Source organism: Phaethon lepturus, unplaced genomic scaffold (assembly GCF_000687285.1).
Source record: "Phaethon lepturus isolate BGI_N335 unplaced genomic scaffold, ASM68728v1 scaffold3997, whole genome shotgun sequence".
Taxonomy (NCBI): domain Eukaryota; kingdom Metazoa; phylum Chordata; class Aves; order Phaethontiformes; family Phaethontidae; genus Phaethon; species Phaethon lepturus.
This window is the reverse complement of record NW_010549632.1, coordinates 11,779-24,743: the sequence shown is the minus strand read 5'-3', so window position 1 is coordinate 24,743 and position 12,965 is coordinate 11,779. Positions and strand designations below refer to the sequence as shown.

The following is a 12,965-nucleotide window of genomic DNA, read 5'->3' as shown; positions in this document are numbered from 1 at the left end:
TCATAGCATGGTTACCCTCATTTCTTGACTACATGCCTCAGAAGGCTTCCATAGTGTAGTTAAAACTAAATCTGCCTGGATGAAATGTACTTTGAAAACTACTGGCTAGCCTCCATTTGAGACGTTCCTAATAAACGTATGCTCTAACCAACCACAGATGTCTAAATTTTAAAATCCCCTAATTTCTGAGGAAGACTGCTACATGGTGTTTGGTAAAATCATTGTTGCAAAGTAGCCTTGGTGAAAGGAGGGTTTGGTGTTAAAGAAACTTACCACGTTATTGTGTCTATTGTAGGCAGCAGCAGGCATACTGTGCTACGTGGGAGCCTATGTGTTCATCACATATGATGACTACGATCACTTCTTTGAAGATGTCTACACACTAATTCCAGCAGTTATTATCATAGCTGTGGGAACACTTCTTTTTATTATTGGACTTATTGGGTGCTGTGCGACAATTCGAGAAAGTCGCTGTGGACTTGCTACGGTAAGTTGCAGAGTTTTTATATGATGGTGTTTGCTTGTTGTATATTGGCTGTCTCCCCTTTGAATAGACTTCTAAAATATTTTTTTAAAAGTTTGTTCTAATCTCATTTTATGACCTTAAATATTTTCCCCTTATATTTTGTTATGAACACCTTATTTCAATTTTCTGTTCTGAATAATGGTGTTAAATTAGCCAGTTCTGGCAGCAGAAGACTCCTCAGTTTTGCCTTTTTTAGAACTGTGGTCATCTCATGTTAAAAAATTGCAAACCATATGATTAAGTCATAATAGTTTTTAAATCTCACTTTTATCTGTTCTGGTTGAAAAGCTGCAATTGGACAGAGAAAGGTGATACAGGGGCCTTCCTGATTTTAGTATGTTGCATCGAGGGTAACTGAGGGTTGTTACGATGCCCAAATATTTTTCTTTATGGCTTAATTTGGACACTTTGTTGGCAGTATTTTATGCCATGTGTTTCCAAGCATTTTAACTGTAATTGCAGGTTGAGAATTAAATAGGTGAGAAGAGAGGCCAGTATTTAAACTGTCCCCACAGGGGGGGTGGTGTTTTTTTGTTGGATGCTGTGTAGACTTCTTCAATAGTTTATTTTAAAGTGCTCTTAAATATTCCAAGACAAATGCATAGCTTGCTGTCTCTGTCAGTTGTTACAGGGCTTAATCTGGAGAAACATTCCCTTAGTCCATCTAACACTCCTAGTAACAGCCTGGGTAGTTTCTTTGATGCGACTTTCCTATTTACCTAATGGAAAGAAGATTGAGAGAACACTTGATTAAAGCAGTCCAGTATGGTATTTTCAGTCCTAATGATCAGCACATGCCTAGATGGGCAGCTTCGTATGATTTGGTTCACCGAGCTATGTACGCTAAAGTTTCTTGAATGAAGTTAATTCTGGGCTCACTTGGTCAACTCAATTGCCTGCTTTACGTTACCTATTAAATCAAAACCTTGCCTGCAAAATTACTTTAAATAGCAAAATCTATATGAAGATGGAAGACTTTTTGAAAGTAAATGGGTAAGACTATTTGCACAAACACTCTTGATTGTATTTTACAGTTTGTGATCATCCTGCTCTTGGTTTTTATCACTGAAGTTGTTGTGGTCGTTCTTGGATACATTTACAGAGCAAAGGTAATAACTTCTCAGCTGCCGTAAATGCTTCCTTGTGAACTGTGACAGAAGTGCAGAGGTGTAGTCTTTACTGTCTTTGTTTCTGTAAAACTGTTAATGGGTATTTATTAAGGGAATAAAACCACACCTCTAAGTGGGTTAATTTGAGATATCAATGTCTCAAAATTTAGAACATCAATATTCTTCAAAGTAAAGCAGAAAGTTTTCTCGTAGGCAAGAAACTAGCTGGACATGTCATCAACAGTTGAACAGTACAGGGGAGTCATGGTAATTGGTACTTTCCCGTTTTCCAAATGGTCTTCTAATTAATTTATGCTTTGACTTTGTGAATGATTTAGGTTACACAATATTTGAACGTAGAGCATATTGTTTTGGTATGCAATAACTTAAAAGTTGTCCTGTGTTTTGGTACACAAACTAACACTGCATAATAATAAAATCAAATAGATTTAATGTGTTAATGTATACTGTCTAGCTTTATACAGGTTGTTGACAAGGATTATGCCTAAAGAAATGGCTTCTCCCACTGTTTAATGGAAATTAAGAAACAGGACCACAAAAATGAAATTAATTGTGTTTCTAATAGCATAATATGTGGCAGAAATACACCACATGGTATTAGAGAAAGTAGCTTGAAGAAGGGAAGTTTGTAACTTGCACAGTTTCACTGTGGTTTTTGTTATGTCTGCATCTAAACTTTTGCCAAAAAATTAGCAGGAAAGGCATTTTTAGCTGTGATGCGTAGTATGATCGCATTATAGAACACTCCAATGATACCTTACTAGCAAGCTGAACTACACCACCATTTGCCTTTCTTTGGCCTTCTGTGCTTATATAAACAGCATAGGTCTGTCTTGTTCAGTAGTCTATCCTTCTTGCTTGCTTCTCCTATCCTGGAAGAAACAGTGAGACAACCATTAAGTAAAAATCTAGAGTTTTTGTTTGGTTTTCAAAGGAAGGCTGCCTTGAGTAAGCAGCTAACAAGAGGACCTCTGCATTATAAATCTGGCTTAATAACAGTTAAATAGGATAGAGCGTCAAAGGAAATGCTCAATCGGCAATGCTTAAATTCAGGGTATATTTTTCTCATGGTCTACATTTGATTTCTGGTATCTTAGCATTGCACAGAGAAGATGATTTGGGACTCTTAAGCTTGTAGTGGAAGTAGGGCTTGGAAGCAACTGAGGAGAGCGGCACAGTTCCTGGAGAATGGGAAACATGTTGAGTTCTTACGTGTTAAGTTGAATGGTTCCCTTCTGCTACAATACTTGCAGAGGCGTAGCATATTACAGTATAGTTATTCAGGAATTACTGTGATTCTGATCTGGACTAAGCTGTGGTCATCTTATTTTCTTCTGTGTTGCAGTCTTAAAGTGGCTTGCTCTTTCCAAGTTAGCAGCATTCAGAGCAGATAAAAGCAGATGCATAGATCTTTTCCCTAGCCCTTCTGAAATTACACACTTGAAACACTTAAATTGCATTGCTCCCGGCTGCATGTTCTGTTGCCTGTCATTTTTGTCTTGCTGCCATACAGTTTCGCAGCCATAGGTAATGCAGGGTCAGAGCTTGGGGGAAGAGGGAGGGTGGTGGCAGCATGGTCTTACGTTAAGCCATTCGTGGGAGTCAGTATTTGAAAATTAAATCTTAAATGTTTTGAAAGGACAGACAGGTTTTGTTAGTAAAAATGTCAGTTTTCTACTACCCTGCAGTACTTAGCATCTTAAACTATTGTTTTCAAGTACAACAGGAGTGTTGTACTTAAGTTGAATTTATTACTAGTGAACTGGGAGGTGAAATCTGCTTAGACTTCTGATTATTTTTGCCAGGATAAATAAGGCAGCTCTGTGCTTTGCTAATTTTGTTCCTTTGTTTCTGACATGGCATGTATAGATCTGTGGGGTTTTGGGTTTTTTTGTTTTTTAAAAAGGCACCCAAGTCATGCTAGAATGACTTTAGTGTTAACTGTACAAACTTCTGAACAAAACTTTACAAACAAAAGGAAAGATTGAAGTCATGGCAGCTGTTCATCAAAACTGTTGGTATGACATGGCACTGAGTATAAAGTTGTCTCAGGGAAGTGGCATTGTGCCTTTCTAAGTTAAGGCACAATGACCGATCTTAAGATCGCTAAATTTTCCAACATGCCTCTGTAGACCTCGTGTGCGTAGGTCCAATTCGGACTCTTTCAGAACAATGTGAAGCATGCCAAGGTCGTACTGTGATAGACTTACCTGCTGCAGAATCTGCTAGCATTGTTCCTTATCATTAAAAGTAAGGGGTTTTGTAAATGGTGGTAGGGATTAAACAGGCTGTCAGTTGGTTGAGGACTTACTGGTTTGTGTTTCGTTCCCCCCTGCCCCACGCTGGGTGGAGTAGTTCACTGCCAGTTAGCTAGAGCTAGTGACTGCCTCGTGTGTAATTTGCGTGGCTTTCAGGCATAATGTTGCCCTAATTGAACCATAAGCCAAATTATATACAAGCAAGCACTGAAATAATGACTTAAACCTGTATGACAAATTGAACAGCTGTTTTGTTGTTTGAATCAGAGTTGTAAATCATGCTAGTTAAATCATCGAACAATTGATGTTAAGCTAGTCTGAAACAAGTTGCCTGTGCAGGCTAAACTGACTGTTACTCATATCTGTCTTGATACAGATTGACTTGTAAAGAGAACCAGCATTGCTGGGTGGGTGGGGAATGAAGATTGTGCTATTGCTGCAGAATATTCTTCCCTTAAAGCATTTAAGGGAATGATGTGTTGGCAAGACCTTCCTACTGTAACTTGCAAATCTAAAGAATATGCATACTTAGTTAATGCTCAGCCCTAAGATTACATTCCTTGCATGTAATTCCGGTTGAATATGATAGGAAGAAAAAAATTCAGAGCTAATCTTAGTTTTGTACAAATGTTTAGCTACATCAAACTTACTGTGCATTTAAGTAACCGTTTACAGCAAAGCATATTGTTACTTAAAAGGTTCTCGTAAGTTTTCCTTCAAAATGGGCATTATAAGATGCCTTTTGGGGGACAAGCGATGATTCTTGGGTGGTATCTGTTTCTAACACATATAATTGACAGCATCTTTAGCAGCTTGATTCATCCGCAGTAGCTTTAGGAGCTATTCCAGTAGCTGTTGCTATGTGCAATGTACTGCCATCAACGTTTCTCAGGAAGTGTGGGGGCCTGGGACTGAACAGAGAGCTTGGTGGCTGTAGGGTAGAAAAGTCAGCCGAAAGACCTCAGCTTTGAGTATTTACCTTTGCTTCAATCAGAATGGGGAGAGCAGGTGGTATGACTTACTGATACCCTTGTAGTCCCGAAGGGAACAAGTTAGCCCAGATGGTTATACCGGTTTTGGTTTGGAACTTTGAAAGAGGAGTAGGAAGTGGAAAGGCATGCTGTTATGGAGAGCCCTTAACTTCATGGAATGTCTGCCACAGTGCCATAGTGAAAGCAGTTTCTGTTCTGAGATACATTGCGAAGCTGCTTTATTTAAAATCTTACAGGAGATAGTTGCTTGGTTTTTTCTTGGCCATTAGCTGCAAGCTAGCAACATCTTTGCAAGAGTGAAGTTAAAACTTTAAGAAGTTGTACCACCAAAGTATGCTAATTTCAGATGATAGGGGATTACCTTGGTTTCCTGAATTGCTGGAATTAGAAGTGAAATGATTTTACCTAGACCTGCACTACTTCTGTTGGTGTGCTAATATAGATGCTTTCTTAATACTTCACAGGTGGAGGATGAAGTTGATCACAGCATTCGCAAAGTATACAATGGGTACAATGGGACAAATCCTGATGCAGCCAGTCGTGCTATTGACTATGTACAGAGGCAGGTGAGACTGTGAGACGTGGGAATTTTTGTCCTTAAATCACAGCTGCTGTGGTGCTCTGCTACTTGCGCAGCATATCTTCCTCTGTTCTGACAAATCCAGGAAATGAGCTATTTATTGACCAATCGGCTAACTTGGTTAAAATCAGTACAATTACAGCATTGTAGATGGGGAGGTGCTTTTTATGTAACTGGCTATCTATGAATCAGTGTTTGGATTCAAATATTTAGTACTTACGTATTTTTCTGCAAGGGAACATTGCAGAATTTTCTCACATCTGCACAGATTTATCTAGAACATGCTGGGGGGAAAAAGTGTTCTTGATTCTAGCTGAAAGCTAGTGTCGCAAGCTTCTGGATTCGAGGCTAAAAGAACCGATGAGATTTAAGGAAGATTCAGGAGCTTTCAACCTTCTTAAAATTGCATCAATTTTAAAAAGTCATCTGGTACTTATATATTTGCTTTTGCCAAGAAAAGTTGGACCAGATGATCCTTGAGGTTCCTTCCAGCCTATGATTCCATGACATTAAATGGCTAATGCATTAAAATCGGTCATACTACTAATTAGTACCTTGCTTAAAATCCCCCCTGAAAGGGGGAATGGACAAGAAGCTGGTACATTGACGCCTAGGGTAGTACCTCTCTTTGAGGCGGCAGTGTATGCAAGAAAACTCAAGGACTGCAATAGAGTATGAGCTCTCAGCAGAATGGAACTGTATTTATTTTTAATTGGTTCATTCCTGAAGGCTTTCTATGTGGCCACATAGGCATGTGACTATATAAAATGAACTTTAATTCTGCACCACAGTTATGTGAGAAGAGTAGATGCAGGTTCATGCCAGAACCTATGTCCAGAAAGCAAAGGTTTTTTCCAAGTATCTGTTGCAAGCTTTAAGGATAGAGCTGTTCCAAGCCAAAAATAAAGCTTTTGTCTTATCTGGGAGGCATGAGGGAAAAGTGGGTTGTCAAATGTTCCCCATGAACTGGCATTTCAAGTCTGCATCTTGTAAGGAGTATCTTAAATGCTGAGGGGCTATAGGCCCCTTTACAATACGCTTGGTCTATGGTTTGCTTACGTAACTGTCAAATAAGTTGGGTTACTCGAGGAACAAAGGTAGCCTAATCTTAATATGCTTGTGTTCTTGGTATTGCAGTTAGAATTGCTGTCTCATCCCACTTCTTGACTGATAAACACATTGGCTTTTTACCTGCATGTTTTTGCAGCTGCGCTGCTGTGGGATCCATAACTATTCAGACTGGGAGAATACTGTTTGGTTCAAACAAACTAAAAATAACAGTGTGCCGCTTAGCTGTTGCAAAGCAGCCCTCAGCAATTGTACTGGCAGTTTGACCCGTCCAATGGACCTTTATTCTGAGGTAAGATAGCTGAAGTATAAACTTATGTAGCCATGTGCTTTTGCTGACAGTCACTTAATTTTCTTTTTAGTGCGAGCATGAAGTCTTGGTTGTATTTGCTTTAACAGGAGATAAATATGGGTTGGGGGAGGGGGGGGAAACTCTCTCTTTCCTCTTTTTTTGTCTGTGATATACTAAGTAATGACTTTTTTTAGTGTTTGGATTGTCTTTCTGCCCTGTTCGATGCTTTTGGCATTTTCTTGGTGTGCCTAAACGTGGTTGCAAAATATAAGAAGTCTATTTGTTTCAGGGGTGTGAGGCTCTGGTTGTAAAGAAGCTTCAAGAGATCATGATGTATGTCATCTGGGCAGCACTAGCATTTGCTGCTATTCAGGTAAGAGAATATTCTTTAGCTGTAACATTTTTCTCAAATGAAATTCTAAACTACGGTCCAGCTTATTACAGGTATGCACAGGATGATGACCGCTTTAGTCCCTACTTGGTTTGGGGGATAAATGAACATCAGTCAAAAGGATCTAACCACTTTAACACAGAAACTTCTCAACCTTGTGTGGTCTAAAAACTACTGCTGTGTGGATGTATATTCTGTTAGATTTGAAGATAGCTGAACAGTCATGTTACATGCAATAATTACTAGAATATAAGTGGTAAATTACTTCTTGAAAACTAACTATCTATGTATTAAGTATCATGAATGTGCTCTGATGGCATTTAACACTTAAGAATTTGCATAGTATTTCATTTCTGACTTCAAAGCAGATAGCTCATACCTCATGCCATTTTAGAGGTACGTCAGCTTAACTGTGCTTCATGGCATACACATAATGTCAAGACCGGGGTTTTTGATAGCACACTCTGCTCTGGTTCAACTGAACTTTGCATTGTGTCGTGAAGATTTCTTGCTTTCTGGACTTAAGAAAAAAAAAAAAAAAGCTATAAACTGGACACAGTGCCTACTTAAAATTGAGCACAGGTTGTCTCCCACATAACTTTAATTGTTACAGTTACCCTGGTCATAACAAGTAACTGAGGAAAGAGACTAATGTGTATTTATTTAGATTTTTTAAAAAGACTAAGACTGTCTTCTAAACATATCTGTAAAATAGGAATTTTGAACGCTTGTCAATTTTGGCAGGCTTAGTACATAATCATATTTTCAGACTGTGGCAATGTTACGGCCTCTGATAAATGTACATATGCTGAATTCCAAGAGACTTGAAAACTTACTTCAAAGTTAACTTTTGTGCTCTTTGTGCCCTTAATTTGAATTCAGAAAACATTGTACCTATTGAGTCAGGTGGTTTAGCCACTTCTGTTTTCAAAAGCAGGTTTTGAGCTGGATTGTATGTTTGAAGGTAAATGATCTTTTGCAAAGAGTCTTCTGAAAATATGGTTAAATTTCTATTTCTGTGCAACAAGGATATACTCATAGGTAACACTGTATACAGTGATATTGTTGAACTGTCCAGAACCAGGTTACTTCAGCTATGGAACTTTAAATTTGGTGACATCTTGTGCTCAGTCTTCTGAAGGAAGGTATTTTTTAATTTCATTCTTAAAACTTTAACTGTTAAAGCAGTATTTAATCTCTCGAACATTGAAATATAGCTGTGTAATGTAAACGAAGGTGTTTACCACAACCATGGTTACTATGGCAGATTTTTTTACATACGAAAAAAAAAATGGATGTTATGAGATTGGGTGAGCTGGATCCCAAGAGGAGGCGTTTTTCCTAGCTTTGGAGTGTGCAGGTTGATTAACGGGTCCGCCCCAAAAAGCAGCACAGTTATAACCCTCTGTGGGATCGGGCCAGAATTTCTGACACGTGCATGCAATGGAGATGTGGCTGCTTGCATCCTTCTGTTATTCCTGGCTCATCAATTCTAGGCAAGCATGTTAGTTGTATCCCCTCTGCAGTGGATGCTCTTGGATTTGTCTCCGCATGTCAGTAATCAAGGTACTGGCAGAAGGTACATATTGTATCAACAGTTTGTCAGGAAAATCAGAATGTCAGAGAAATTTCTTTGCTTGTGCTGCAGTATAGCATTTTGAAATTTTTAACTTTAAAGTTAAAACAAGCTACATGATTACCTGTTTAGAAAATGAATAAAGACAACTATAGAATACAGGGTGTTGGGAATACCCTTTAAATTTCTGTTTAGTAATATTCACTGAGTGGTAATCACACTTCAGTCTGTCAGAGGTCATATTCTTGTATCTTTGCTCCACAGTTCAAATGGTTGTACATTCACGTGTTTTAAAAAGACATCAGTTTCAGTCAAGTTGATACTAAACAGCATTCAAACTGTTCTATTATTTATCTCCTGCAACTTATGTCGTAAGTTGTGACATCCTCTTATTTGTAATACAGAATACTTCTCCTGATTCTCAACAAAATAGTGTGTGGGCTAATTGAAATGGAGGTAAGAATGTAAACTTCAGTAAATGGCCTGTAACCTAGCCTGTGTCCTGTAAACTTAGAGGAATAATTATGTTTGTCTTACCTTTTGGTGACTTTTACTGCCTTTCCTATACTCGCTGCATAGAGTCTGCTCTGAACTGATTGTTATTTCGTATGTTATGCAGCAAGGCTGCCCAGAGTTTATTACTTGGTACATTCAACCAATTTAGCCTTCAGTAATTTCTTTAAAATGAAAAGACCGAGTAAAATTTTTGCAAGGCTTGGAATTTGTGGAAAGTCATTGCTGCATAGAAGTAATTTTGGGGTATATTCATGTTTCAGTTACCATGGGGATCTTGGCAGTGTGCAATAGTTCCCTGGTCTCAACTACAGTGACAGCACAGAACTATTAATAAATAAGAGGCAAAATGAAGGGAGCAAAGGTATTGTAGTGCAGTAGAAGTGCTGCTTGATTAGCTACAGAGTTCATACTCATAGATATCTTTTGTAGTTAGTGATCATTTACAAAGTACTGAGCTTGGCATACATATATACAGCCAGTGATATTTTTTTTTTTTTTAAAAAAAAGGCAAACGGGTTTGGTAAAAGCAAACTGAATATAGTTACTGCTAGCAGGCAAATCTTACAAAAAAAAACCACACAAAAAAACCCCAAAACCCTACACCACAAAACCCACACACAAAAAGAACCCAAAACCAAACTTTGACTGTGCGGGATGTGTCTAAACTTTTCTGGAAGCTGAAGAAGAGGGGGATGCATGGATCAACAGACTTGTAAAATATTTTTGTTCACAACATTAAGTAGCAACTGAAAATAAAACAGAATCAAATGCCTTAGAAAAAGTTTGAGGTGTTAGTATATTTTTAGAAATTACTCACTAAATTTCTGTAGAGGAAGTTGAAATACAGGGATTACTTCCATGTTTACAATGAATTCTAGGAATACACTCACTGGCCTCCTAAAGGATACAAATGGTTTAAATAGTAGCTCAAAAGTTGGTTGGTTACGTGAGTTCCTAGCACAGTACCCGATTGTTTCAGATTTTACACAACTGTATAAATCAAATGTCTTGAGCGAGTCATTGACCAGGATTATCTTTGTGTGAATAACTGTAAATGTGATGAAACTACTTTTCTTTATTTGAAATACCTGACTAGAATGAATTATAGCAAATGACTAAAGGATGTGTTTGTCTGCAGCACGGTGTTCACGTTATCCTTGTTTTGAACAGGGAAAAAGATGAAGTTTTTGTACTAGCAGGCTGCAAGCCTTCTTCAGAGTTGTGTACCCACTGGCAACTACCATAAACTCTGCATCTCACAAGTCTAACTTAAGAGGTTTTTTAATTGTGGATATCATCTCCTCACTTAGAAGGTCTCTCTCTCATGTAACTATGTGTTTTTTCTCTTACTCTGACATGAATATAACATATGTTTGGAAGTTAACCTGTGAACTGGAACCACCCAAGTACTGCTGGAAAGGGAAGAAAGGTGCTGTTTTTACCAACAGGCTGAAGTGCCATACTCGGGGTTACTCTCCCGTATGCTTTTTTGAACCTGAGCTGGTTTCTGCTATAGATCCAAAATGCACTCAAGACAAAGAATACTGTTGAACTTTACAGCTTGCTCCATTCCAGGAAGTTAAAAGCTCATACTAGAATTTCATCATGCCTCTCTTTAATCACTGCTTATTCAGTCTTAGGGTTTTTTAAAACATTCTCTTTTCAGTCTTTCAGCAGACTTGAGTACTATGTTGCATGTACCATCATTTAGTTTTGAAACTTGTTAGAATGTGATGTTTGCATCAGACTTTATTAATAATGTGAGTACTTCTCCTTTTCGTCCCAGTGCTGTGTTTTTCACTGGGTTTTTGCTGTATCAACAAAGCAGCTTTACACTTGGTTGTCAGCTCACCCATTTTGTTCTTGTTTGCTTTCTCTTCGAGGGGTTTTGGGGGTGGTTTGTTTTGGGGCCTTTTTAGAAAGTCATTTACCTTCTGGGTGATGCTTTATAATCCAGAGCTGTAGCAGGAGCCACTTGAAATATTTGCATCTGTGAATAAACTTCTATGCATTTGATCAACTCAATACAATCTTTTACCTTACTAGAAGTTATTGCCAATTACTGTAGGCCATAGAACAGTATACTTGATTTTTTTTTTTCAGTACATACAGTCTTATTCTACCTTCAGTAAACATACAACTTCTGTAAAATACTATGCTTTATATCCCTGATTACATTCATCTGATTTAAGTCTTGTAAATGTATGCTGGGTAATCATACCCTAAATGCCTGGCAAACTTGCCAGCACAGTCATGGTACTGTGAATTTTAATAGCAGGAAAACATCTAAAAGTGAATAATTCACATTGGATTTAAGCTTTCTAATATGACATGTTAACAGAGATTGCGCATTTGAAAGATATTTCAGCAGAGAAGTAATTTTGTAAAACTCTGAAGTTTTGCTTTCTCATCATAGCGATTAGAGGCTAATGCATTTGAATTTCACTTTGATTTTTCATACCAGATACAGTATCTAAAAATCTATATCTATCTTTAAAAGTAATTTCTTCCATCTGAATCATTGAGGCAGAATAACAGTGGCTGACCAAAAAAACCACTTTTGTTAAAGATGTTCAAGACAAACTTGCAAGAAAATAAGACTGCAGTTCATGGCCCTTGCTTTCTGCAGCAGGAAATGAAGCTTTTTCAAGAACAATGCATTTGTTGCTGTTTACCTTATGGACAGTTACAGTCTCTCGAAGCATGCTGACAGTTGCTGTGCTGAGGTTAAATCTCTTAAAGTACCTTCTTTGTACTCAGCTTGTTTTCTTTTTTTTTCTCCATAGCTTCTGGGCATGTTGTGTGCCTGTATAGTACTATGTAGGAGGAGTCGGGATCCTGCCTACGAACTTCTCATCACTGGCGGAACCTATGCCTAGAAGAGAATGCGAACACGCAGTGCAATCTTATCTCACTTATGTGGAAGGTGAATGGGCCAGGTCTACTGCGATAGCTTTCTTGCCCTAAGCTTAGTCAAAGCATACCTTTCACAGGTGAGGACAACCGTACTGTACACTGGTGAAGGGCAAAACAACTCAGCTTTACACACACCCATATAATTACCTGTGACTTTCACTGTTTTAGCCAGCTAGTCATGTATCTAAATGTTTTAGTATACTAGTAAACTTTCTAATTTCAGAACCATTTGCAAGTTAGGTGTCATTTGGTTAATATGAAAGCCAGAGGATATGTGCCTATTTTGGTAGATTACCTCTAAGCATTAACTGGCTGATTCTTGCATATAGAGAGGTGATTTCTTAAACCTTCACTACATGGAACTTTTTTGGCCAAAGCTGTACAAAGGAAGCCAGCTGTATTTAATTTGAGAAGAAATATTTTAATCTTGCCCCTCACCAGTGTCACTTTAAAAAAAAAAAAAACAAAAAACAAAAAAAAACCAACACAAAAACAAAAAAAACTTAAGTCCAGTATACTTTATATATAAAATTGTAAAAATAAAAAAAAAAAAAAATCCACAACACTAACCAAAATTTTAGGATCATGTGACTGCAGCTTTGACCTTCAGAGATCAAATTTTTCAAACGTAGTGGTTTAAAATACAAGCTGGCTTTTCAGGAGTATAATGTATGCACTACTGTTCTATAATGAAATATTTCATTTTTCTATGAAGAGCGG

At 37.8% G+C, this 12,965-nt stretch overlaps 1 protein-coding gene across 1 annotated transcript; it reads left to right on the top strand.

Moving 5' to 3' along the window:
• Positions 1-295: 295 nt before the first annotated feature.
• TSPAN3 (tetraspanin 3) lies at positions 296-12,709 on the top strand (the record flags this gene model as incomplete). The annotated part of the gene is made up of 6 exons (XM_010290301.1): positions 296-487; positions 1,561-1,635; positions 5,371-5,472; positions 6,694-6,846; positions 7,136-7,219; positions 12,116-12,709. Coding segments are annotated over 6 exons (699 nt in total), but the record flags the coding sequence as incomplete, so codon positions are not given.
• Positions 12,710-12,965: the final 256 nt, after the last annotated feature.